Here is a 26,696-nt window from a genome sequence, read left to right as displayed (position 1 = left end):
TAGGCCAGCAATTTTCTCTTCTGCATCTGAGATTCTATTTTCTGTATGATCTAATCTGCTTTTTATATTTTCAAGGGAGATTTTGACTTCTTGTATTATCGACTTCATTTCTAACAGTTCCATTTGACTCTTTTGTAAAGCGTGTAAATTCCTCTTTTAGATCTTGCAAGAATTTCCTCACCTCCTGGAACTCGTCAACTTTTTTCTCCTTTCTCTTTAGCAGGTTCATTGTCTCTCTTCTCTTCCATCTCAGTTAGCTTTGCCATTATGAATATTCTAAATTCTTTATCAGACATTTCCATGATTTGCATTGACCTGCTTGTGGATGAAGAGGAGTTATTCTTTTCCCTTGGAGGAGAGGTATTTTCTTGCTTTCCCATATTTCTTGTGGTCCTGCGGTGATTTCTTGTCATCTGATGGATGGTGTTTTTCTTTCAAATTCTTGAAGTTCAATCTGAGTGTTCAGGAGCAAGCAGAAAGAGGTGATCTGGAATCTCTTTGCCGTGCTGTTGTGATCGCTGGTGCAGCAGATTCAGTAGATATTGAAGAATATGTTAACCCTAATAGTATTTCAATGTTTAGCTACAGTGCCCTTAGATCCATCACGCTAGCTTTGTTTGCTGGAGGCTGAATTATCAGTAGAAAATCTTCATTTTTCCTGTCCCCTACAATGACTAGTTAGCAGGAGCTAAGAGGAATCCTCTTCTGAAGGCCTCAACTCTCCTTCCTGGGCGGAAGGACCCCCCCTGAACAGCCTTTTAATGGTGACAGGAGACCTAATAAATGTTTTATTTATGAAAGGATATTGTCACAGATATTGCTCTATATTTAACATGTCTTATAGATGGTTATATGACCGCTTTTATTTTTTAAAGATGGGCACTGTAGAGCATGCCACTGTTCTATGTGCCGGTTCTCTGTGCTGGAAACCTGGGAGCTAAGTTTGTGGCCCACCTCTTGTAATGGCTCAAGATACACATTCTTTTTCCTAAAATGGTCCATATTATTAATATCCTAACTTATATATTACTTACCTTACAGTATTACATGTACTTTTGAAAGACATTTTAAATTAATTTTGGAGCAAGGAGGGTATAAATGAACAAAACTGGCCCATTAAAAAAAAAAAAAAACATACAAAACAGTTGTGGTGGTGCAGCATTACGCTAATGAGCAATGCTGGAAGCCACAAGTAAGACAGGAGCTTAACTCCTAGGTTAACTTGTTCACGTAGGATGCATATGCATGGCCTGATTCTGGCGGGCTCAGAAGATTGAAAGGTGGGACTAGGCAGGTGGCAGGGTGGTTAAAGTGCTGGTCTCCCACAAGGTCAACTGTGGCTCAAGTCCTAGACCTGGTGACTTGCTTTCTCACTTTCTCTCTCTCTCTGGACAAACTGAAGAATAATAATAATAATAAATACATTAAATTAAAAATAAATAATTACTTTAAAAAAAAAGACTGAAAGGATAAGTGCAGCATGAGACACTGTTGGGAATGTTTGTCCACTCCACCTCCCGTATGAAAGAAGGAAACCAAAAAATATTAAGGGCACATGTGGTGGCACAGTGGTAACATAACACTCTTCAAAGCTGACCTACATGAGAAGGCTGTTCAGGTTCATGTCTGGAAATCTCCCTGAACACACAGAGGGTGCATGTGTGCTCATGGTCCAGGGCTGGGTATGAACTGCTTGATGAAAACCCTGTTGTTGTACCTGTCTCTCCACCTGTGTCTCTTTGTTTCTTTCATTCACAGAAGAAATTCTAAAAAATTTATTTTTTTTAAATCAATTGTTGTCTTTTATTCTTATTTTTTAAATATCATAAAATGGCCTTAGAAATTACTGGCTTATTACTGTAGCTGGAGAACTCTTAAATCTTACTCATCAGCCTGTTGAACTGTCCCCTTCTCAGAGGCATAGATACAGTCCAAGAATTTTCTTATATCTTTATTTTTAACTGTCATTGCTTGCTGTATCAAAGCAGGTGATTTTGAAACAAGTTCAATATCATTGCCTTCAAGGATCAATTCATCTTTCTGGGCTTGAGATACTGAACAGGCAACACCTGGTAACATTCGAACCCTCCAAATGTATTTTCCACCCAAGAAATATTGGATTTCAACAAGAGACCCATTCTCCTGAATAACGACACTGATGGAGCAATGAGTATATTCTTGTAGCAGAATCCCAGTGTAACACCCTTGATCACATTCTGGATGTGACTACAGATAGTGTGAACTGTAGCCAATTCCTTTCTGTTTCCCCATCATTTGCCAACCCGCAGCCTCTTCTTTTTCTCTCCAAGGAGACTCAGCTCTACATATGACTGAAGTCCCTCCACAGGGTTGGTCTAGGGCCCTTCACAATAACTGTGCGTCCCTTCAGAGTGCGTCCATTCCAGAGAATGTCAACAGTCTGATTGCTGAGAATGGTCTTCATGCTCACAGAAGACATGGCAAAAAAAGCTAAAAATTTTTAATAATAGTAACCAAAACAAAATCCATTTACCACCTCTTCTCATAACTTTACAATCAGTTTTGCCAAATATGCATTAAAATCTGTACTTGATGGGTGCCAAAGTTACTGGCCCTCACAGTAACAGTCAAAGACAGAAGGGTGCCTGCTTGGCCTCAACACAAATTTGGTATGCATCTTCTCCTTTACAGTGACACCTTATTTAGAAGCTTGGCAGTCTAGGAGGTTTACTTCACCTTTTTCTGTGTCAGGCCCCGAAGCAAAACATATTATGAGAAATACAGAAAAGCATACATAAGTGAGTATTTGGAAACAGGAGATACTAATAATACTCTGTGCACAAATGTGATAAAATCAGCATTTCCAGGTTCCTCTTTTTACTTCTGGAAAAAAATTAGGGAATACTAATCTGTATATGACAACACTGCATGTCTTCCATTATCATAACTGATCATGAATGCAGTAAAAGTTACCTGAAAAATTATGGATTTATTAGATTTGACACACAAAACTCCTCTGAATCATTAATAATAAATCTAATACAGGATTATCTGGGCACTTGACCAAAGAGATAAAGCCATTTGCCAAAAATAATAATGATGATACTTATATTCCCAAAATGCTTTTTAAAAAATCAGACTATAAATTTTACATCGGAACATCTCAGAATGATCTGGTCTCAGAATAAGTCCGCTTTCTTATCAGTTTTACTGTATATAAATGCCTAAGAAAAGAGCCTTCAAATTTTCTAGGATACTAATAAGCACTTAATTGGGCAAATGTTTGGTTTTTAAAAATAGATAGCATTTAATAAGGACCCTGTTCTAGCAGACATAATAAAAACACCAGGTTGACCTTAGGGTTAAACATTTACTGCAGAAGGAAGAAAATAGATGATTCTCCGAAAACAACCTGACTCTGACAAGCTGCCAATCAATCAAGTAACGTTCAAGTAATGTTTTGAACACTTGTTATGTGCCCAGTGTGGAGTTCGGGGTAGCTGTAAATGGTGAAAAAGATAGGAAACTATACCCATACCTGTCTAATTCTTTGTGTGCCTCATACATTTTTGTTGAAAACTGGACTTTTAAAAAATTATTATTTTATTTAACTTTATTTCTATATTTATTTATTTTTATTTGACCAGAGAGGAACAGAGTGAGAGAGAGAGAGAGAAAGTAAAAAAGGAAGCCACCAGGTCCAGGCCTTGAACCATAGTCGACCATGTGGGAGTCCAGCATTCCCAACTACCTGGCCCCAAGCAGTTGTATAAATGAATATAAGTGAAGTAATATAAGTGAAAGCTCTAAAAATCAGATTCCCTAATCTCCTGAGATGTGTTATTTGCTCAGTGACTTTGCTGGACTGATTCTGTAAAGTTTACATATTTTTGGCATGTGTAGTCATATGAAAGCCCTGCTCAGTTAGCTCAGTGGTCACCAGTACCAGGGCAGAGACGTTCTCAAATGACTTGAGCAAGTCAGTCTCCCACTCTCTGCAAAGGAGTTCTGTGCATGTGCTGGGGCATTCGTTCAAAAGGCGTTGGCAGTTTACAACTCTGTTTTGGACTTTATTTTCTGCTTGTGTAGGGCCAGCCACAGGTAAGAATTAGGTCCTCAGGTCATTCTGCCTAGAAGCATGGTCTTCTCCAGCACGAGGAAAATATCAAAGCCCCTTATAGACATCTCATTCCCAAGATTTTCTTTTTAAGTTTCTTAGAACTTGTTCACCCCACTGGTATCACTGCCTCAGGCAGCTGCAATATTAAACAACTGCTGCTCATGGATTTCAACTGGCACCCAAGGCTGGTGCTCTTACCAGTAAGTGAGCTGAGTAAGGTCAAATAATGACATGCCCTACAAATAAGGCCTTACCAGGGAGCATCTGGACAGGTTAAATCATGACAATTCTCTGGGGCTGGGGCTTTTAGAGGAACACTAAACCTGTCTGTCATCCTCTACTCTTAAGAGACTGGATTTGAAAGGTACCACTGAGATAGGGAGAGGAGCTTGGCATAGAGTAAGGTAAAAGAAAGCTCATTATTTTTTACTGGGATTCAGTCAATTCTCTTAAATAAACACTCTTAAAAATTATTTGATAGTGGGCCAGTAGGTGATGTGGAGGTTAAGGTGCTGCACTCCACATGGCCAACTTGGGTTCGGTCCTGGACCCAGAGGCTTGAAAATTACGCCAGACATGTGTGTGTGCGTGTTCAAAATCCCCAAAGAAGTCTGGAGGAGAGGAGATTATGGCACAGCCAACCTCCCCGAGAGGTGATTTCTCACTTTGTCTCTCTCTGGCCAGCACACACACCATAGAGCAAACTAAAAAAGGAAAAAAAAAAATTATTTGATACTTTTGGTTAATTTGTAGAGTTCTAAAAATGTTGATTTTAATGAGTTTTGCGAGTGTCTACATTATTTTTATAGAGGAATAGACTCCTAGAGGCTCTTACTCTGCCACTCTAAAAGTCCTTCTCAGTATGAATTTATTACATATTGTGTTATAAAAAAATAGGGCAGAATGATCAATGAAAGACTTTTAAGGGCCAGTCCTATGGCTGGTGGTTAAGGAAGCCAGATCCCACATGGCCAACTGTGCAGTTCAAGTCCTAGACCCAGTAGCTTGAAAAACACATCAGGCATGTAGGCATGTGTGCCCTGAATCCTGATGGGATAGAGAAATTAAAGAAAAGGGAGTGTAGAATGACCACATCCACTTGGAAGGTGCTTTCTCCACCTCCTCTTATCTGTCACTCTCTGGGAAATGTACACACCCTCTGGCTAATGTTTTTTAAAAAGAATTTCATATAATATGATACCCATCTCCCATCTTACAATCAAATTCTGAGTAAAAATTGGATAGAAATAAAGACAAAATGTAAAATTTCTATTATTGTTTAAGCAGATGATAATGGTTACCAAGTTACTATAATTTGGATTCTGTGTGACTACATGTAAATGAATATACACATCTATTTAAAACCTTTTAAAAACAGGATGTGACAACTTAAAATGTACAAGACTAGCTGTTTTTTCTAATTCTTTTGGAGGGTACACAAGCAAAAAGTTTAATTGCCACCTTCAGATTGGCATTCTAAACAATGGACTCTGATCATGTCAGACATGTACTCAGAAACCTTGGAAACTCATGAACTAAAGTCCCAAGTTCTTCTTACATTCAAGGAGCTCTGTACTTAGGCCCTAGCCTGGCTTTTCTGCCTGACTGCACACCAGGCCATGTGCAAAATCTCTGCTTCAGCCATAACCCTCCCTGTGGCTACAACCAGATGAAAAGGGGAAAGGAGAGGACACATAGACTAACTGCAGCCCGCTGGGGTACCACACCACACCTCAAATTCACTGGGTGTTTGAGAATCATTTCTTGATTAACTGGAGAGCATATTTTTAAATGATAAAGATTTTAATATAAAATCTAGAATAGTTTTGAGACTTTTTCTCTAGTAAAAATTAAAATAAGACCTCAAGTCCTATACATAAAGGAAAGGCAGTACTTAAGAAATATTCTGTCAACTTGCTTTAATTAGGGTAAGAGCTACAATATTAACACTTGAGTAACTCTGATGTAGTTTGACCCCCCTTACGTTATTTTAATCTAAGACTGTTCCAAAGTGGTAGCAAATTGAGTACAGAGTGATTGCATTCGGCTAGATATGTTTTTATACTTAGAGTAGGGTTTAAACACAAGGCTTTTACTCAAGCAAACTACTGTCTCCAAATAAACCTGGAAACTTCACAAGCCAACCCCCCCTCCCTCCACACACACACACACACACACACACACACACACGACCAGCTCTTCAACTCTATCTAACAGCTTGGGTTTTTAACATTCTCTCAAATACATGCAGTCTATTCTCCTAGACTCAATCTTTTCTAACTTTTAGTTTGAGCCTGCACGTCTCCTTAGCCTTTAATTCAAAATACAAAACTACAAGCTTCTATTATACCTGTTTTTTCATCTTTATTCTCCAACACTCTGATATCAATAAGAAACCACATCAATGATTCCTATAAAACAGAAAATTCTTTTTTTCCTTGTCTAACAGAAAGAACATCACAATGAATATGATTTCGTAGTTCTTCCTGAATGTTTCTTAAAAATAACAATGCTCCACAGAATTGAAATAGGCCAATCCTTTGGTTTAGATTCTGCACATACTTCTTAAACACACAGAGGTTCCTTCAGTGACAGGCCAAGGCCACTCAGCTAGTAAGTGGCCTCCGTCTTCCATTCCCATCCATACAATATAGATCAATAAAGAGCAGAGAGCCAGCTTATATGGGCAGGCAGTGACCAATAGCATTGTGTAACCAGATCATAATATGGAGACCAGTAATTTAGAATAATGTCTTACTCAAAATGGTCACTACTCATATTAATCCTCAGACTTAATTAAAAACTAGGTATAAGGTAAAACTAAGTTAAAGCAACAAGTGCTTAAATCCAATTACAGTATAAAGGTTTCCTGGCCTGATCTTTGCACTCCTTAAAAACAGACAGAGTAAATCCTCTCTAGTTAACAGAACTGTTAAACTCAAAACAGGAGGGAGAGGGATATTAGGTGTCATAAGCAAAGGCTTAGTGGATGAGAATAAAGCAACTTTCCTTGAAAAAAAAAAAAAAAAAAAAAAAAGAGCACCACACACCATTCTATCAGTATGGAGAACAATGAATTATCAAATTCAGCAGCAGAAAAAAGCACTAATACTGACAAACACTTTAGCCTGCTTTGTCTGCATCCTGTTTAGGTCAACGGACTAATATTAACATACCAACTCCCAAAATGATTTGAAGGTTACAGTACTTAAGATAGTAAAATTCAGCACAGTGGAGCTAAATTCATTTCCCTACCCTATCCATACCCTAACCAAAACTTCACACTTGATGCCTTTTCTGCCTTGCTGAACTCCCTGAAATATACACTCTTTGTGTCCCCCTGTCTTCCTTTCAAAACACCCAGTAAAATAATTTCCAGTGATCACCCTGGCAGTCATTCTGCTGGGATCTGGGGAGAAAAGACAAAGATTTTTGCCTGGGGCCACACTCTTCAGCCTAGTTCTGAAATACTGCATCAGCAACCAACAAGCAAGTTACAGAATCTGCAGCAACAAGGAAAGACTTGTCAAAGGGGAGGGCATGTCTAAGTCTTACACATACTTGGTAAAAATGGAAGCAAGATCCAAGAACTGGGCATGAGTATGTCTTGGCCTAGCAGCTCACCACACATACACTCTCAAAGCAGACTGCTTAGATATGATCTGTTCACTTGTATTTTATAAAATTTTCTCAGAAAAACTAAGGAAACTCAAAGTTATAGACTCTTATTGACATTTTAAGCTGCTGATATCATTATAAGTAGACACTTTTTTTAATGACTAACTTTTTATGGAACACAGACATAATTTTGTAGTATGGCCAGTCCTGAAGTCTCAAAACTGATGGTTTAAAAACTAGAGGGGAAAAAATAATATACCACCTGTAAAAGAGTACAAAAAAAAATCTAGAAATGTCTTTGTGCCATGAGAATCTGCTATACTCATTGTAAGTACATTAAAAAATGTAATATATAAAACATAAATGTAATTATAAGTGAATTCTAAATTTATTTTTCAAATTCATCAGGAGAAAAAATATTTCAAAATAACTCTTTAAAGTCTTCCAGGTCACCTTTACACCACATATCTCATGAAACATTTTTTAAAATAAGTTATGAAGAAAACTGATATATTCCAAAGTTAAAAATTTCAACTCTGAATCTCTCAAGGATGAAATTTACAAACTGTTTTTTAATCAATTTAATCCCAAAAAATACAATGAATGATTCCATACATATACACAATGATATGCATACATACATTGACATGCAGGGGCTTCAAAAAGTTCATGGAAAAAATAAAATTAAAGTACAAGTCTATTTTGGTGCAGAAACCTTGTGAAATCCTTGGATAGTTTTTTTTATAATATACATTTTCTGTTGTCTTTTTGAATACATACACACACACACACACACACACACACACAATAAATTTCTCATGCCCATAGAAACTGTTTTGATAAAATCCACAATATATATTGGGTTGTCTGGAAAGTTGTGATACATTTTTGCACAGAAAAACATAAAAATACGTCATGACTTTCCTGACAATTTAAGAGATTGATAAACTCACCATTTTATAACCTATTTCTAAATTCAAAATGTAAAAGGCCAGTAAGGAAACAAATGAAACTACTTCAACATTGGGAAGCACGTTCAGAACACCACTTGGTCTGCACTCTATGGACCCTGGAACCAGGTAAGTAGCAGAAGACAGAAAAGCCTGAAGTGGATCCAGACACAAGCTAGGTGAGGCATAATTACTAACCAGGCACACAAGATAAAGCACGCAGTACTCAGATTAACAGAAAGGCTGTTAATCCAGATAGTTAAAATCAAAGTGGACTATTCAGTTACAGTGAAACCAGGAGAGCTGGGGGCGGAATGATTCATAGATGACAACAAAGCAATCCCAAAGCTACCTGCTTTTAGATTGGTGAAAGAACCCTCCTCAAGGCTCCAGCTGGTACTGTTCTTCCCCACTGGCGGGTCAGAAAGGCTTTCTGCACTGTCTCCAGAAGGTCTCACTCAAGGAAATGAACTTGCCTTGAAAGCAGTTGGCCAAGGAACACTGCAGACTATCTGGGGAAAGCCTCACAGGAAAAATTCCCAGATCCAAACTTGCAGAGAAATGGGTTTCCCCAAAAACACAGAGTACGGACTGTGGAAGATCAGCATTCACCGCAAACTCCCTGGGAAGAAGCGATCCAAGAACTGGGCATGAGTATGTCTTGGCCTAGCAGCTCACCACACATACACTCTCAAAGCAGACTGCTTAGATATGATCTGTTCACTTGTATTTTATAAAATTTTCTCAGAAAAACTAAGGAAACTCAAAGTTATAGACTCTTATTGACATTTTAAGCTGCTGATATCATTATAAGTAGACACTTTTTTTAATGACTAACTTTTTATGGAACACAGACATAATTTTGTAGTATGGCCAGTCCTGAAGTCTCAAAACTGATGGTTTAAAAACTAGAGGGGAAAAAATAATATACCACCTGTAAAAGAGTACAAAAAAAATCTAGAAATGTCTTTGTGCCATGAGAATCTGCTATACTCATTGTAAGTACATTAAAAAATGTCATATATAAAACATAAATGTAATTATAAGTGAATTCTAAATTTATTTTTCAAATTCATCAGGAGAAAAAATATTTCAAAATAACTCTTTAAAGTCTTCCAGGTCACCTTTACACCACATATCTCATGAAACATTTTTTAAAATAAGTTATGAAGAAAACTGATATATTCCAAAGTTAAAAATTTCAACTCTGAATCTCTCAAGGATGAAATTTACAAACTGTTTTTTAATCAATTTAATCCCAAAAAATACAATGAATGATTCCATACATATACACAATGATATGCATACATACATTGACATGCAGGGGCTTCAAAAAGTTCATGGAAAAAATAAAATTAAAGTACAAGTCTATTTTGGTGCAGAAACCTTGTGAAATCGTTGGATAGTTTTTTTTATAATATACATTTTCTGTTGTCTTTTTGAATACATACACACACACACACACACACACACACACAATAAATATCTCATGCCCATAGAAACTGTTTTGATAAAATCCACAATATATATTGGGTTGTCTGGAAAGTTGTGATACATTTTTGCACAGAAAAACATAAAAATACGTCATGACTTTCCTGACAATTTAAGAGATTGATAAACTCACCATTTTATAACCTATTTCTAAATTCAAAATGTAAAAGGCCAGTAAGGAAACAAATGAAACTACTTCAACATTGGGAAGCACGTTCAGAACACCACTTGGTCTGCACTCTATGGACCCTGGAACCAGGTAAGTAGCAGAAGACAGAAAAGCCTGAAGTGGATCCAGACACAAGCTAGGTGAGGCATAATTACTAACCAGGCACACAAGATAAAGCACGCAGTACTCAGATTAACAGAAAGGCTGTTAATCCAGATAGTTAAAATCAAAGTGGACTATTCAGTTACAGTGAAACCAGGAGAGCTGGGGGCGGAATGATTCATAGATGACAACAAAGCAATCCCAAAGCTACCTGCTTTTAGATTGGTGAAAGAACCCTCCTCAAGGCTCCAGCTGGTACTGTTCTTCCCCACTGGCGGGTCAGAAAGGCTTTCTGCACTGTCTCCAGAAGGTCTCACTCAAGGAAATGAACTTGCCTTGAAAGCAGTTGGCCAAGGAACACTGCAGACTATCTGGGGAAAGCCTCACAGGAAAAATTCCCAGATCCAAACTTGCAGAGAAATGGGTTTCCCCAAAAACACAGAGTACGGACTGTGGAAGATCAGCATTCACCGCAAACTCCCTGGGAAGAAGCGAAGGTCTGTTCTAGGTTCTTCCAACAATCAAGAGCACACATTCATCACTAGCCGAGAAGCAGAACTCTACCACATCACAAACTGAGAACCAAAAATCCTTCTAGAAAACACAAAAACCTTGAATCATGGCACAACTATGTGCTTTTTCAAACAACTCTACAGTTTGCAAAGCATCTGTGATAAACAATATCACATTAACCTCACTTTCATGAGAAAGGTTCAGTGCAGAGCCAGTTCTGCAGTTATGACCCATGTCTCCCAAATCACACACTCCTTGGAACAGGCAGTGAGTTTGGGCACTTTTTCCAAATCACAGATGTTTGAGAAGTCACAGGGCTGCCTGGATCAGCATGATCCAGTTATGCGAATAAACCCTTGGTCCAGTCAAGTGCTATGTTTTCCCTTTTCTTTATTAACATACATCTGTAATTTCACTTCGAGTGTATGAGAAAAATGAGAAAAATTAGTACTTTCTTATCACTCAGAATTTAACTTTATCATCAGCTCATTATGGACAATTTGGTCAAGTTGTAGCTTGGTTCAAGTTGTAGCTTGGCTCCTAAGAAAAAGATAACAAGTAAATAATGGACTTTTATCTACAAGTTTCCAAATCCTTCTGATCTGGAATAAAAACTGCAAGGGGTTTCAGAAATGTGCAAAAAGAGACAGGTGCTGAGCACTCGAAGTTCAGCTGCAGACTTGTACAGAGGGTCAGGGAGAGAGTGAGGGAGGGCTGCAGAAATTGCAGCCAATTCTGTGAAATAGAGCTTCCCAAATTAAAAACAAAAAATAAACAGAACCTTATGTTATTGTGCATTGGTATCTCCACATATTCGGAGACACAAGCCTTACACCATGTCCAAACTACTTCATGGCTAAGTAAATAATCACACAACTTTCCTACTTGGCCTTACCCTCATTGAGGTCCTATCTTTAGATCATACAAAGTTGTAACCAACAAGGACCATCTTACATGAGACTGGAAGATAATAAACTGGGAAAATGTTAAGTATCCTGAATATGTAAAGACTTTGCACAAATGAACAAGAACACAAACACCCTATTATAAAGTGGACAAAAATCACAAGCAGGAAAGGAGGGGCTGGAAGGTGGTGTGGTGGTTAAGGCGCTGGACTCCAACATGGTCGATTGCGGTTTGAGTCCCAGACCACGTAGCTTGCATATGCGTGTGTGCCCAAAATCACGAGAGGAGAAGCGACTGCAGCACTGTCACCCACTAGGGGTGATATCTCTTTCTCTCTCTCTGGCGAGTACACATACCCTTGGCAAAAAACTAAAAAACGAAACAAAACAAAAACAACAACAAAAAATACATAGCAGGAAAAAAATGCAAATGACTGGCATACATATAAAAAGATATTCATTCACTAGCAATCCAACAAATGCAAATTTAAGAAAATTAAACGTGATGTTTCATGTTCTGACTGACAAAGACAAAAATAATTTCCAAAATTCAACATTAGGGAGTATGAGGAAACGAGCACTCCATGCACTGCAGTATTAGTGTAAATAGAGAGTGGTTTGCACAAGTATATCAAACCAGTAATCTCATTTGAGAACTTTACCCTAAAGATGATAGTCACTGGGCCAGCAGGTAGTGTGGTGGTTAAGATGCTAAACTCCCACATGGCCGACTGTGGTTCGAAAACCAGGAGACTTGCTTTCTCATTTTCCTTCTCTCTTTCTCTCTGAGGAATTAAAAAACAATAAATAAAATTAAATAATTCTTTTAAAAATGAAGAAGACAGTTACATCCTACTTATACACTCTGATCCATTAAGAACAGAAAATGCAAATCCAAATGCTCACAATTTCCAAAATGCCATGAACAGGAAGTCCTTCTGCCATCAGGAAAAAAATATCAGACCAAAGTACACATACAATGTGTGAGTAAAGAGCATCCTTGGTCAAGCGTTTTCTTCTTTTATAAATATAACTTAGTTCAAGGCCTTTCATTAATTTTTTTAAAGGTTTCTGCCATAGGCTGTGTGTGCTCACCAGACAGACAGTGAGAGGAAAAGTGAAAAATCACACTCCACCCCCCAGAAGTCAGGGGTGCATGCCACAATCCCTTCTCCTCCATCCTCCTCTCAGGATTTTTCAGCACACATGCACATGCATGATTTTCAAGGTGCTGGGTCTAGGATTCAAACAAGGTGGGCCATGTGGGAGTCCAGCACCTTTAACCATCACACCACCTGCTGGCCCCAGCATGAAGTCTTTTAAAAGTAATTTAAATGTCTCTATTTCATCCTAAGTTAAGTCCTCTACTTTAAAAACCTGCATAAGGTTTCGTTGTTTGTATACATGTGTATGGGTCAAGACTGATCCAGCCTCAACTAGGATCCAACCAGTGGTGTGAGGGCAGGCCACACTTCCCCACACCTAAGCACACCTTCTCTGCTAAAAAGCAAGAAGGCCATTTCTGAAGCTTGGTGTCTTTGTCCTCAAATTAGACTACATGGTGTCATACCTGGCTCCTAGTAAACACTCAGGAGGGGGAGTTATGGTATTTTTGTTGTTCCTGTCACTAGGAATGGCTGCTACTTCTTTCCATGGGTTGTATGGTTTCTGCAGCAACAACTCACCAATCCCCAGGAATCGCACCCAATTCACTTCTGAACTGCAGCACATCATCTTCACTTTCAAAACCAAATGTCTACACTAAACCAAGGCTGAAGTTACTGCAGGGTATAAGCACTGCCCAGTAAGAACAGATTGGAGAAGCTGGAAACCATTTGGAAAGTTCTTAGAGTTGCCCTGTGTGTTACATATGCACAATTCTGCCTCTGCCTCTGAAAGGCACTTGCTTTTTCTCAATGGCTGGCACTCTCCCTGGCTTTGGCAGCACTGCTCTGGGTTCTCCATGTCTCTTCACTAACACCCCCTGCCAACCTCTCAGGTTACAGACTGCAGCACCTGCTGCCAATCAAAAATAGCCGAACTTGATTCTGTACATTCCCCAGTTTCCACTTCTGCCCCAACACTGAGCTATGTCAGGCATAACAAATTGTGTGTTATTTTAGTAAGTTGTGTTATACTACAGTTCTACTAAACACCATACTGAAACAACCATCATGTTCAGGAGTGCTCGTTTGGAAAACTAAGTCAGAGCTTGTGATTCTGTTTCAATGTTAGTGTCAAAAGACTCTCCTGAGATGCTTTTATAACTTGAAGGGACATGATCTAAAGTATAATCAAACTCATGCTTACCCCTAGGGAAAAATATACATTTTAAAATATGGCAAATAGCTCCCTAATTTACATGAGACATTTGAGATCCTGCTGACTTTTGCCTAAATTCATCCTCTTGATCAGCTTTATAAAAGCATATACCTTAATATTCTATTTCTAATGAATTCCAATAAGGTGAAATAAATAGCCTGAATTATGACAACTGAATCTTTTTTTTTTTTTTTGGCTATGCTATCTGACTATCTGTAATTGCTCTGCCGGGGGTAGATTGGACTGGCAATATATTTTAAAGGCAAACAGAATATGTCGCTGTGGCACAGAAGCTTTTTAAGGTTTATTTTATTCATGATAAAGAGTGCATGCACGAGAGAGAGAGAGAACTCAGTTGTCATAAATCCCCTCCCACAGAGCAACCACAGAAGAAAACTGGCTTTTACTACCAGAGGAGTGTCCACATACACTAAATGGACGATCACAAAACCATAGTACTTCCCATTTGTTCTGCAAAGGGTCCATCTATCTTTCCAAAAATTTATGTATTTTTCTATAAGTGACCTTTTCTCCCCTCTGTAACCCCCAAATTCTAATCACCCCTATAAGTCACACCTTTCTGTGATTAAATTTGTCTTTTCTCTTTCTAATCTCATCAATTTAATGTGTAGATCTTCAATTACACAATGTAAAAAAGATAAATAGTTCCCTTTTCCAAACTATGAAATACACTGTATTATGAGTATAGATGAGAACCATACTTTCTTATTGAACGCAGTCTAAGCAATTATATGACTATCATTTAACATTTCCTCTTAAAAGCTCCCCTTTCCACGCTTTTTAAACTTCTTAAAATTTCCCTTGCTTCTCTTAGAGTATTTTCAAGTATTATCCTCATAAGTATAATTTAATAGAAATAATGTTTTCCATTTCTACTTTTGATAAATCAGAATATACAACTTTTTAGTATTAGAAATACTACTTACTTTTTGCTGGTTTATAAAAAAACTCTCAAGTACAATCAAAATACAATCGCCTGTTGATTAAATAAAAGCAAATTGCTATTTTGCCAACCACTAAGAACTGGAAGCTTTCTGAAATGTACAAAATTAAAACACTTGCACATATAAAGTCATTTTGTACAAAACAATATCTCCCCTCACCAGAGTTTATTGCTTTAAAACTGTTAAGATGATAAAAATAAAATGACAAGCCAAAATAATTAGTCCAACTTGGCACAGGGATATATACTTTCCACCAGGATAAACCACCCCCCTCCCTCTCCTCTCTGCTGAGATGGTCCCAACCCTTTCACCTTTGGCATTTAATTCTCTGAGGTAACCTCAATTAGCAAACCGCCTACAGCTTGGAAGGCATGGGGTACTAGTGCCCCTGAACAGCAGCCTCAGGTGCTGTGACACTGTTACCCTGCTGGACAGAAACACAACATGTCTGTGCCCACTGCTTCACTGAGAAATCACAACTGAGGTTCCATGGCATGTTCCACCTCCAGTCCCTGACTACCTGTATCAAAAGATACCTGTTCTGTTAATATACAGTAACTTTACAAGCTTGTTAATAGCCTATAATTATCCCCTTCTGCAGACTCAGCTGACCAAGCCCCTGCTCACAAGCCTCAGTGAATAGACCCCCACTGGCTATAAAACGCTCAGATTTGACTGTCCACCCTGCCCTACCCCAGTTGGCATGCCCTGCCACAGCACCTCACACCAGCCACATCAAACCCCTGGGAGCAACTAGAATTCACAGCCCTTTCCCAACTCTCTGCTTCAAACATCCTTCCTCTGATTTCAGAACTGCTTCTCTTCCTGCAAGACTCAGCTCAAATGCCTCTCATCCAGGAAACCAACCTTGTTTCCACTGTGCACCACGGCACATCATTGTGGCTTCTGGTGTTTACATGATTTTCTTTTCACCAGCTTCACCAGGAGGCCTTAGGGGTGTGGATTCTGATGTCTCAAGTGAAATTGAACATTATACTTCTAGGCTCTTTCAAGTCGCACTTACCACCTGTACTACATGTTCAGCAAAAGAATGAATGCATAAACTAAGCAAATAAATAAGGCAATGATAAAACAGAATGACAAACCAAAATAAAACTAGTCCAACCCAGCATAGAGACATATACTTTCTATCAAGGTACAGGAACCCTCTCCCTCTAATGAAAATCCTTTCTGTTTAAAGTCCCAAGTATCCAGAGAAGGATGGATCTTTTATTAATTCTCAGCAACACTAGCCCCTGGCTGATGCCCAAAGAATGCCATGGGCTCTTCATCTCCTTTCAATTACTCATAAACTCCACATACCATTTCACTTCTCCATCTTGAAATCCAATCCCTATATTTAATCCATTAATTTAACACCTCATATGTTGTTACAGTTTGAATGTGTCTCCCAAAGTTCATGTGTTTGAAACTTAATCCCCAGTGGAACTGTGTCAAGAGTGGGGCCTAATAAGAGGTGATTAGGTCATGTAAACTTTGCCCCAATAAATGGATTTATGTTGTTATTGCAGATGTAGGTTAGTGGTCTTGTTAGAAAAGTGAGTTCGGCTCCCTCTTGCTTTCATTCTCACCTAATCTTGCCCTTCCATCTTCCACCATAGGATGATAAAGCAACACAGAGAATCTCAGTAGATACCAGCGTCATATCCAGGACTTTCCGACCTCCAGGACTTTGAGTCAAATAAATTTCTGTTCATTATAACTTACCCAGTCTGTTGCATTCTGTTACAGCAGCACAAGAAGGACTGAAAGACTAGGCACACACAATGGTACTGGCACTTTATTTCAGAGCTGCCCTAGTTCAGTGAATAATAACTTTCCTGCATTTATTTCTGTATAACAAAGAAATAACCATTTTCACACTTTGCTTCTTCTTCATTTCTGATTTATTTTGGTTTTTGTTTGGCTAATCATCTGATTTTCCAAATAAACTATGTTCAGGGAGAGATGATGGGGGAACAAGAGATCATTCAGAGTCAAGCAGCCCTGGAAAGGGTTAGATAATGACTCAGAAGTAAAATGTGAGACTCTCTGAGGCTGACCTATATGGAAAGGTTTTGGATTCATGTCCTTAGACCTCTCTGAATACACCAGGCAGATACATGACCATGCTTTTTTTCCCTTTTTTTTTTGGGGGGGGGAGGTTTTTGCTATAGGGCGTGTGCACTCGCCAGAGAGACAGAAAGCGAGAAATCAACCCCCCCAGGGGGGATGGCCCGCAACCCCTTCTCCTCCATTCTCTCGGGATCTTGGGCACGCACACACACATGCCCGGCGTGAGTTTTAAGCCACCGGGTCCGGGACGCGAACCACAGTCAGCTACATGGGAGTCCAGCGACAGAGCCATTACACTAACTGCTGGTCCCCATGCCCATGCTTTGAGGCTGGCTCAAGCTAGGAGTCAATCATAGCATCATGGCCCTGTTGGATGTCCAATCTCACTCAGAGGAGATAAATATTTTTGAAAAGTAGTGACTGAATAAAAACCTATATGATGCCATGCCACAGTCCTTTCTACATTAATATTTATAGACCCTTCACCACTATCTTAATGTCTCTCAGTGTCTGTTCTCAACAGCGTAATGACTTAACAAGTTTTAGTAAGGCTGAACAAATCACAAAACTTACAAAGCCGTTGTTGACAGACTAGCATCTGCCAGGCCTTGTCCCAGATCTTTCACTTATATTCTTTTCCTTCAAAAATACCTCGAAAGGTTGAATTTAGAAAGTGAAGGCTAATGAGAACCAGAGAGTGGTGCAGTTGTTAAAAAACAGGATTCTACAAGGCTGACCTACACAGAAAAGTTTCAAGTTCGCGTACAGAAACCTCCCTGAGCATGCCAGGAACATGAATAAGCATGATCCAGGGCTAGCTGAAACTGGAGGTGGATCTTGGCATCAAGACCCTGTTGGGCACTGTCTCTCTTTCATTCATGGAAGAAATAAACTCAAAAATAAAAAAAAAGAAAAAAAAAAAGAAAAGGCTAGAAAATGGAGACTGAAAGATTAAATAACTTGCCACCAAGTCACCTTGCTAGGGCACTGTGGCACCTAGCTTTACACCCAGGTTCTTTCAAATGCAACGCTTTTTAACTAGAACTTGAAAACTTTAGACTTTACTTCATAAGATCAGAATGATGGTGCAGACAGAATTTCAAAGGCCTTGCTTTTATCTTTGCTAACTAGCTCCAGATATCAAAATATCATTCACCATATTTGGTTGAATTCCTGTTAGCCACCAAATTTAGTACTGAAGACCACAGAAGTCACGTTGAAAATAAGTCCAGCAGTGGGATGATCCTAAAGAATGACAACATCTGCTCTAGGCTCTGGATCCAAAGGGAGCCCTCCTGTTTCTGAGACATTCTGAGATAGCAGCAATTTTCTAGCATACCTTTAAACAAGAAGAACCAGGGACTGACAAGGCCATGGGAAAAAGGTATTCTGACCACAGGAATGTCAAACTGGCACAACTTTTCTATAGGACAATCTGTCAGCATGTATTAAGTCACTTAAAAAAAAAAATGGGGCCAGTCCCACAGCAGTGTTTACGAACTGTGTGTTGGGAAGTAGATTCTACATGGTTATCCCCAGTTCGAATTTTAGGCCAGTGGATTGAAAAAAACTCTGTGTGTGTGTGTGGGTGTGTGTGTATGCCCAAATCCTGACAGCATGAAGAAATGGAAGAAAATTGATTGCAGCATGACCAAATCTGGGGGACAAGGTAGGTGCATGTGTATGCGTGCTCTCTCTCTCGAGCATATGTGCCCTATGACAAAAAAAAAAAAAAAGTCAGAAAAATATGCATATGCATGACACAACAAATCCACTAATAAGAATTTGTCCTGAGGAAATACTATGGTTTGTTAATTTATTTATTTTTGGGAGAGGTTTTTGCTATAGAGCGTGTGTGCTCTCCAGAAAGACAAAGAGAGACAGAGAGACAGAAAGAGAGAAATCACCCCCAGAGGGGATGGCCACGCTGCAAACCCTTCTCCATTCTCCTCTCGGGATCTTGGGCAGGCATGCATGCACACACACCTGGTGTGAGTTTAAGCGGCCGGGTCCAGGACTTGAACCGCAGTAGACTACGTGGGAGTCCAGCAACATAGCCATTACACCAACTGCTGATCCCGTGGTTTATTCTTTTTTTTTTTCCCAGAGAGATTTTTGCTATAGGGTGAGTATGCTCATCAGAGACAGAGAGACAGAAAGTGAGAAATCACCCCCAGGGCAGACGGCCATACTGCAATCCCTTCCCTTCCATTCTCCTCTTGGGACTCTGGGCATGCACGCACACATGTCCAGCATGAGTTTTAAGCCACCAGATTCAGGATTCGAACTGTGGTCAACCACAAAGGAGTCCAGTGAAACAACCACTATGCCATCTGCTGGTTCCAGAAATACAATGGTTTAAATAGTTGTATCATCTAAAATTCACTTTAAGACTTATTCCTCCTCAATGCAACAGTACTAAGAGATGAGGTATTAGGAGGTGATTAATTAATCATTAGTATTCTTACAAAAAAGCTTAAAAGCATGAGTTTTTTCAACTTTTTCTGTCATGTGAGGATGCTATGAGAAAATGCCATCCATGGGACAAGCTCTCACCAGACACCAAATCTGCCAGCACCATAATGGTAGACTTCCCAGCCTCTAGAACAGTTACAAATAAATTCGTACCATTTCCTAATTACCAAATTTGTGATATTTTAAGAACCTAATTGTCAAAAGGTAGTAGAACAATAAAATGATCCAAAGTGCAGACATATGATGGTATATTATGCAATCTTGAAAAATGATGCAGGACCAGCCAGGCAGCATGATGGTAAAGGCAACAGGATTCCATATGACTGAGTGTGTAATTCAAGTCTGGACCTGTTGACTTAAAAATATGCCAGGCACATGTGCGTGCATGCATGCACAAAATCTACTGAGAACAGAGGAAGACTAACTGCAGTGTGGCCGTTCACCCTGGGGGGGAGAGTGATTTCTCCCTTTCTCTCTCTTCCTCTCTCTCTCTCATGCACATGCCCAGTAGCAAAAAAAATTTTTTAAAGGCAAAAAAAGCTGCAACTGTACATTTACTCCATAGCCAAAATGTCCACAAAAGGTAAGTGTAAAAATAAGACTAAAAAATATATGGTTTCATTTTTGTGAAAACTGTATATATACTTTTTTTTTTGAGAGATTTTCGCTATAGGGCGTGTGTGCTCGCCAGACAGACAGAGAGAGACATAGAGACAGAAAGCGAGAAATCACCCCCCGGGGGGATGGTCACGCCGCAATCCCTTCTCCTCCATTCTCCTCTCGGGATCTTGGGCACGCACGCACGCACACGCGCCTGGCGCGAGTTTTAAGCCACTGGGTTCGGGACGTGAACCACGGTCGACTATGTGGGAGTCCAGCGACATAGCCATTACACTAACTGCTGGTTCCCAAAACTGTATATATACTTTTAAAAGTCTGTAAGTAAAAATTTTAAAAGGCTGCAAGAATACATTTCAAAATGTTAACAATGATGATCTCTAAGTGGTGGAATTATGTGTTTGACTAAAAAAATCAAAAAAGAACTCTTCCTTCCCTATTTGTTATTTTTGTTTTTTAATTGTCCACAATGTTTATTTTACTACTGGTAAAATAATGAAATAATATAATATTTCTAATTAAATAAATTCCTTTAAAATGCCACAGCTATGGGCCAGCAGGTGGTATGGTGGTTGGGATGCTGGACTCCCACATGTCTGACTGCAGTTACGTTCCAGACCTGGACCTGGTGGCTTGCTTTCCTTCCCTCCAGTGAGCACATATGCCCTACTGCAAATCAAATGACAATAAGTAAAATTAAATAAATATTTTTTTAAATGCCAGAGCTACTGATCAAGTCAATCAGGGCAGACTTTTTTCGCTAGTCTCCCTTCTCATCCTTCAAGTTCTTCAAATTGTTCATAGCTTACAGCCTAAAGTGAACTCCTAAAATGATTAAACTGCAAGAGATTACCTAGATTTTTCTCTTTTTTTCAATTCTTCATAGAAAGATGTATATATTCCTGGACTTAGAAGAAAGCTGATACTGAAGGCTTGGTTTCTAGACCTTAAGCACAGGTCTTATAACAAGCAAAGAGAGAAAGAATAAAGCTTCATGAAGCACCACGAGCAGAGTACAGAAAAGCTCTTCGCTGTAACATACGAAGTGTACAGGAAGAATCTTTGATCCACAAGGCTGTATTTTCTACCAATCCATATTACAAAGGTGGAGTTTAAAAGACAACATCCAAAAGTAGCAAAACAGACTTCCAGATAAGGCAAGAAAATGTCTTCCAAGATTCACATGGTGCTCTGCATACCTGATATCCTCAATCATATTTCTTGATTTGAAAATAAACAGCACTCTTAATTTTCCTTCTGATAGACAGAGGTAATACCAAGGTAGTAAAATTAAAGTAACATCTAAAAAAATTTTCAAATCTACTACAAACCTGGGATTATAAAAAGTGTGCTAATGCCCAAATACCAAAATCTTGTTCAGAGGGAACAGGTGGTGCACCAGAAAAAAATCCACATAACAGATGTATAGAATTCAAAACACATTTTCCCATGGAAACAATGCTATAATGCTGGTTAATGCCAGACTAGTCCACAAACCCTATTTAGCTGTTAGTGAGAAATATTTATCCCACGCTGGTGTTTTACGTGAATGATACCATGGTGGAAGTGAAAATCCACAACACTAGACTCAGAGCTGAATGCTCTCTCTCTCAGTGGAATCCCTTCCCTTTCTAAGAAGGCTCTTGGGGTGAAGAGCCGCCACCTCCAAGGTCATACCCTCTTTCTGGTGGTAACTCAAGTCCAAAATGACCAGTTAATGAGGGGGGGAAGAAGACATAAGTTCCTTTTCCTGGACCTCAAGGTGAGGTAACTCTGGAGGGTCATCCCAGCTCCAGAGCTCCCTCCAGGAGGCTCCATGTTACAACTGCACCACAATTCAACCTCTGACCAATTCTGCTTCCTTCCCTACCCCACTGAATGACACCAAGAGCACCCTCCAGTCGCATCATTCTGTCTCAGAGACCATTTCTAGGATCTAAGACAAAAATCACTAACAGTTTTGATATAGATGTTTTACCACATAGGTATGGGTAGGTAACTAAATCCTATTTTTCATATACAGCAACTAAGGCTTAAAGAAGTTAAATGACTTGTCCAAGGTCACATGGCAAGTATCTGAGGACCAGGATTTGAATCTAGGCCTACCAAATGTAACCACTATGTAACTAATCCCATTTGCTAAAATGTGTGCTGAACTAATCAAGGCAGACTGACAGTTTGGGGGTTCTCCTGGCAGTCAGAAACGAGATGAGTGGCGAACCATGGCCACTCACAAAACAGGGTATTTATAAAGCAACCTGGGATCCAGGCCTACTGAAAGCTAGATGTACCATGATCAAAGTTGCATACATTGTTAGGCCAAAAAGCCAAGACCTTAAGGAACCACAATTCCAGAATGAAACTACATAGTTGTAATCTGCTGCATGATTACTAGTCTCTAAAAATAATGATTGGCAAGTGTTGCCCAACTACAATCAAATTCTATAATAAAGGCAAACAGGAAGATGGTGCTTCCTCCTGCTTCTTTTGCTCCACTCTGCAAAAAGCTTCATAAACTAACATCCAAAACTAGAATCTTATAAGTACAACATTCTTACAATTAATATTCAACATAGGCCAGTCCTTGGTCTGGTGGTTAAGGGAGCTAGATCCCACATGACCAGTTGAATGGTTCAAGTTCCAGTCCCAGGGGTTTGAGAAAATCCCAGCAGGATGGAGAAATGAAGAAGGGATGGTGGCATGACCACACCCCATGAAGGGGTGCTTTCTTTTTCTCTCTCTGGTGAGCTCACACACCTTCTGGCATTTAGGAAAAAAAAATCCAACTCACTCAAGATACACAACTGCAACCAGTTCAACGTCTTCAACTACAACTATACCATAGCTTTCCCTAACTAGTAATCTTCTTTTATAGAATAAGTAATTACTTGCATCTACTGACAAGCAATGAACAACTAATAGCAAATACAGCCACTCCTCACTTAATAATCCACCTGTGTAACAATACTCAGACTTACAACCAGGTCTTCAGTGCAAGGAATCTTTCTCAGTCAGTCTCATCCCAACTGGTTAGTATTTCACTACACCAAGCACTCACAATCAGCAAGCCTGGGTTTTATTTTACATTTGTACTTTATTGTATACCCTTAGTAGTATCCAGAATAAATAAAAACAATTATGACAAATTTATATTATTGTGTTGTGATGTGTCTGATTGCTTTCTGGTGCTCATTTAATATACGCTTTTTATATGGATAATAATTATATTATTCTAGTGTGGCCATGCATTAAATATATTGATACATACCCTATGGCACCATGACATACTATAAGATATCCTCACCATGGACCAATTTGCTTAACGACCTAGTCATAGGAACTGAACTAAGTGGTTAAATAAGGAGTGCCTGTATTACCCTGCCCTGACAGCCACAGTGCCCAAGAGCTACAAGACATGAAGCCATTCTATAAACTCTAAACAACTACAAATAAAAACTATTCACTCTGAGCCAGCAGGTGGTATGGTATTTGATCACTGGGCCCTACATGGCCATCTCTGTGGTCTGAAGCCCCCATCTAGTGACTTGAAGAACATGTCGAGTGCTTGTGTGTGCATACCCAAAATCCTAAGAGGAGAATAGAAGAGAAGGGATTGTGGCGTGGCCATTCCCCCATGGAGTGATTTCTCACTTTCCCTCTCTCTCTGTCTCTCTTCAGAGAGCCCACATACTGAAGAGCAAACAATAAAAATCTAAAAAAAATAAAACTATTCATTTTAAGTGAAGGCAATTAAGTTTGCATGTTTGCAGATAATAAAAACTGACTCAAACAGTGAGAGCAAGCCATTTAAATGTAACAGAATGTAGACTGACTCCTTCCTTGATATAATTCTTTTGAGTTGAAACATTCATAATCAAAGTCTAATATCACAGTTACATAAAAAATCAAAATATACTTAGAAATACTAAAAATAGTCTGATAAATGTCATTTTAAAACTAAAAAATAATTGGGCCTCAGTTAAGGGTTTGCACGTCTGTGACCTCTTCCTTTAAAGATTTACCAACCCCACCTCTCCCAAATACTAACATTATAAAGCACAGCTTTAAATAGCTACAAAAAAAGCATTTGTAATTATAATTTGTAATCAATGTATTCAATGATTTTGCAGAGAGGAGGCCTTGGCACCATATTCAATTATCATCAACTGCAGAACTGCAGTGAGTTCTTCAAAATAAGGTGAATCGCTACAGGAGATAATGTGGGAAGAAGGTGGAAGAAGGGGGAGACTGTAAGGAAAAAGACTAAGAAAAAAAGAGATGCAAGACATTTATAGGATGCAGAAATGGATTATTATCTGTTGATGGTAACGTGTTTTGTATCCTCAACCGTACTGGTGTGAAGTGTATTCATGTTAGGTAAATTCAACCTACAAGCTAAGTGATGTACAGTGATTAAATGTATAAAATTAAATTAAATTTACAAAATAAAGTGAATTGCTCAGAGGCCTCATACCATGTCAAAAGCAAGAAATGAGCATCAATAAGTCAACTCACTCTGGTTTAGTCTATACCTTCTCTGACCCTGATTACACCAATGTTTGAACCATTCTTTCCTTTAATTTCCTCTCATTCTTTTAATTAAACAATCTCCTAATCAGAAAAGCACAGCTTCAGCTTCACATATACAGTATGCTAAATATACCTGAGTTTGCAGCTTCAGAGGAGAGTAAAAATAGGGGCGCCAAACCCGGTTTAATGCTGACAAACTAGGCAGTACTACCAGCCTATGAAAAAATTCCCCCACACAACCTTGAAGTGGTTTAATCTCTTGGATTAAGAGAAAAAGGAACAGCCTACGTGAAGAGTCCATATAGGCAAAAATTGCCAGATAAGCCAGCACCAGAACAGGAATGCAAGCTCCATGAGCTCCAGAATGACCTGTCCTGATCACCATGGTATCTATCCCTGAATACTTAACACAGTATCTGTAACACTGTGATGGTTAATAATCATTTAATAAATAAATGATAGCTATCATTCGTTTATGATGGGCTTTTCATGAAGAACTTTTTCAAGCATATCACAGAATAACAAACCTTTAAAATAACTAGTAGTGGAGACCTGGTGGGGAAGGAGCACTCTGAGGCTCATAATGACCCAATGAAAGGGCAAGTGTACTTTTTCCTTCAGTTTCAGAGAAATGAGGTTTACAGACTAACGTTCCCAAGAAGACAAAGCTCTAAAGGGCAAAGCCAGGAGGGTGTCTTACCAGGAGCCTGGGCACCTTCCTCTCTGCCACATCCATAACCCAACCATGGTTAGAGCTAGGGGAAAAAAAAACCCTGGAGAATACAGGCTCACCAAAAGTTGTATTATCAAACATTCAACATATGGGTTGTGTCCCTGAAAATAAATCAATCTTATTTCAGTATCGCAGAGACACAGACAATTGGGGCCTATGTTTCTGTTTCTAACAGGCTTCCTTCAAACTCCTATGTTCAGAGCACTGCTGGGGGTTCCTGCATGTGCAGGTGCCCTGCTGAAAAAGTGCCTGACTCGCAGGGACCGATTCATAAAACAAATGGCTGCAAAGCTGAAAATATAAATTAAAAGCCAGCTATAACAATACTAATCTCCCTTCACTAAATTAATATCCACATGCTCTTCCTGCAAAACTGCCTGACGAAAGGAATTCAAAGAACCGGCCAAGTAAATAAAAAGGGTTGCCCTGCACCCTATAACGAAAGCCATGTCGCTGTAGTGAGAACACTGACTCATCTGGTCAGTGTCACATCTTGGCTATTCCCTGAGTGGCCCTGAAAAGGAGCATTCAGGTGCTACCTATAGGACTATGAGGATTCCTTCTAAAAACGCGAAGCTGTATTATATAGAGAATGATTAAAAAACAAAATTAACTACGGGCTGGGAACGGAAGTCAAGTTCAGATTCTCTTCCTTCCTTAAGCGAGTCAGAGAATTAAAGAACCCCCCCACCACCACCACACACCCGCCCTGCAGTAAAAATGTCACGGGGCCTCTATCTGCACCTGTGGCAATCAACGCAGCAAGCCTGGATCTGCTGAGAATTAAAGCTTTCTTTCACTTGAGGGGGTGAGGGGTGCAGAAGCCCCGGGAAGAATGAACTGGTGCCTAAGTTTTCAATAGGATCATTCTCAACTTGGGCACCTATTTCTTTCCTCCCTTCCTCCGGCCAGGAGCACACAGCCGGGCTCTGCAGCGCGGGCACCCGGGACAGGGCTGGAGGGTAGCGCTGCCGCAGCGAGGCACCACCCCCGCGCCCCTCGGCGTCTGGGCGCAAGCTGCCCCGGCGCGGATACCCGGCAGGGGAGGAATTTCAGTCCACGCCGCCTGGCGTGGGGACCGCGAAGGGGCGGCCGCGGCGGGGCGGAGGGGCGGGGTGAGCCCTTCCTGC

General features: G+C 39.6%; 1 protein-coding gene across 1 annotated transcript in view; it reads right to left on the bottom strand.

Annotated features, from left to right (window-relative positions):
- The window catches only part of HECA (HECA ribonucleoprotein granule regulator), a 107,729-nt gene that overhangs the window by 30,380 nt on the left and 50,653 nt on the right, over positions 1-26,696 (bottom strand). Inside the window, exons 7-9 of the mRNA XM_006151097.1 lie at positions 13,418-13,603; positions 10,292-10,463; positions 8,671-8,820 (exon numbers count right to left, since the gene is read on the bottom strand). Coding sequence (XP_006151159.1) covers positions 8,671-8,820; positions 10,292-10,463; positions 13,418-13,603 — 508 coding nt within the window. The remainder of the gene's footprint in view (positions 1-8,670; positions 8,821-10,291; positions 10,464-13,417; positions 13,604-26,696) is intronic.

Source organism: Tupaia chinensis, unplaced genomic scaffold (genome assembly GCF_000334495.1).
Source record: "Tupaia chinensis unplaced genomic scaffold, TupChi_1.0 Scaffold000313_1, whole genome shotgun sequence".
Lineage (NCBI taxonomy): Eukaryota > Metazoa > Chordata > Mammalia > Scandentia > Tupaiidae > Tupaia > Tupaia belangeri.
This window is presented reverse-complemented; position numbering and strand designations above follow the sequence as displayed.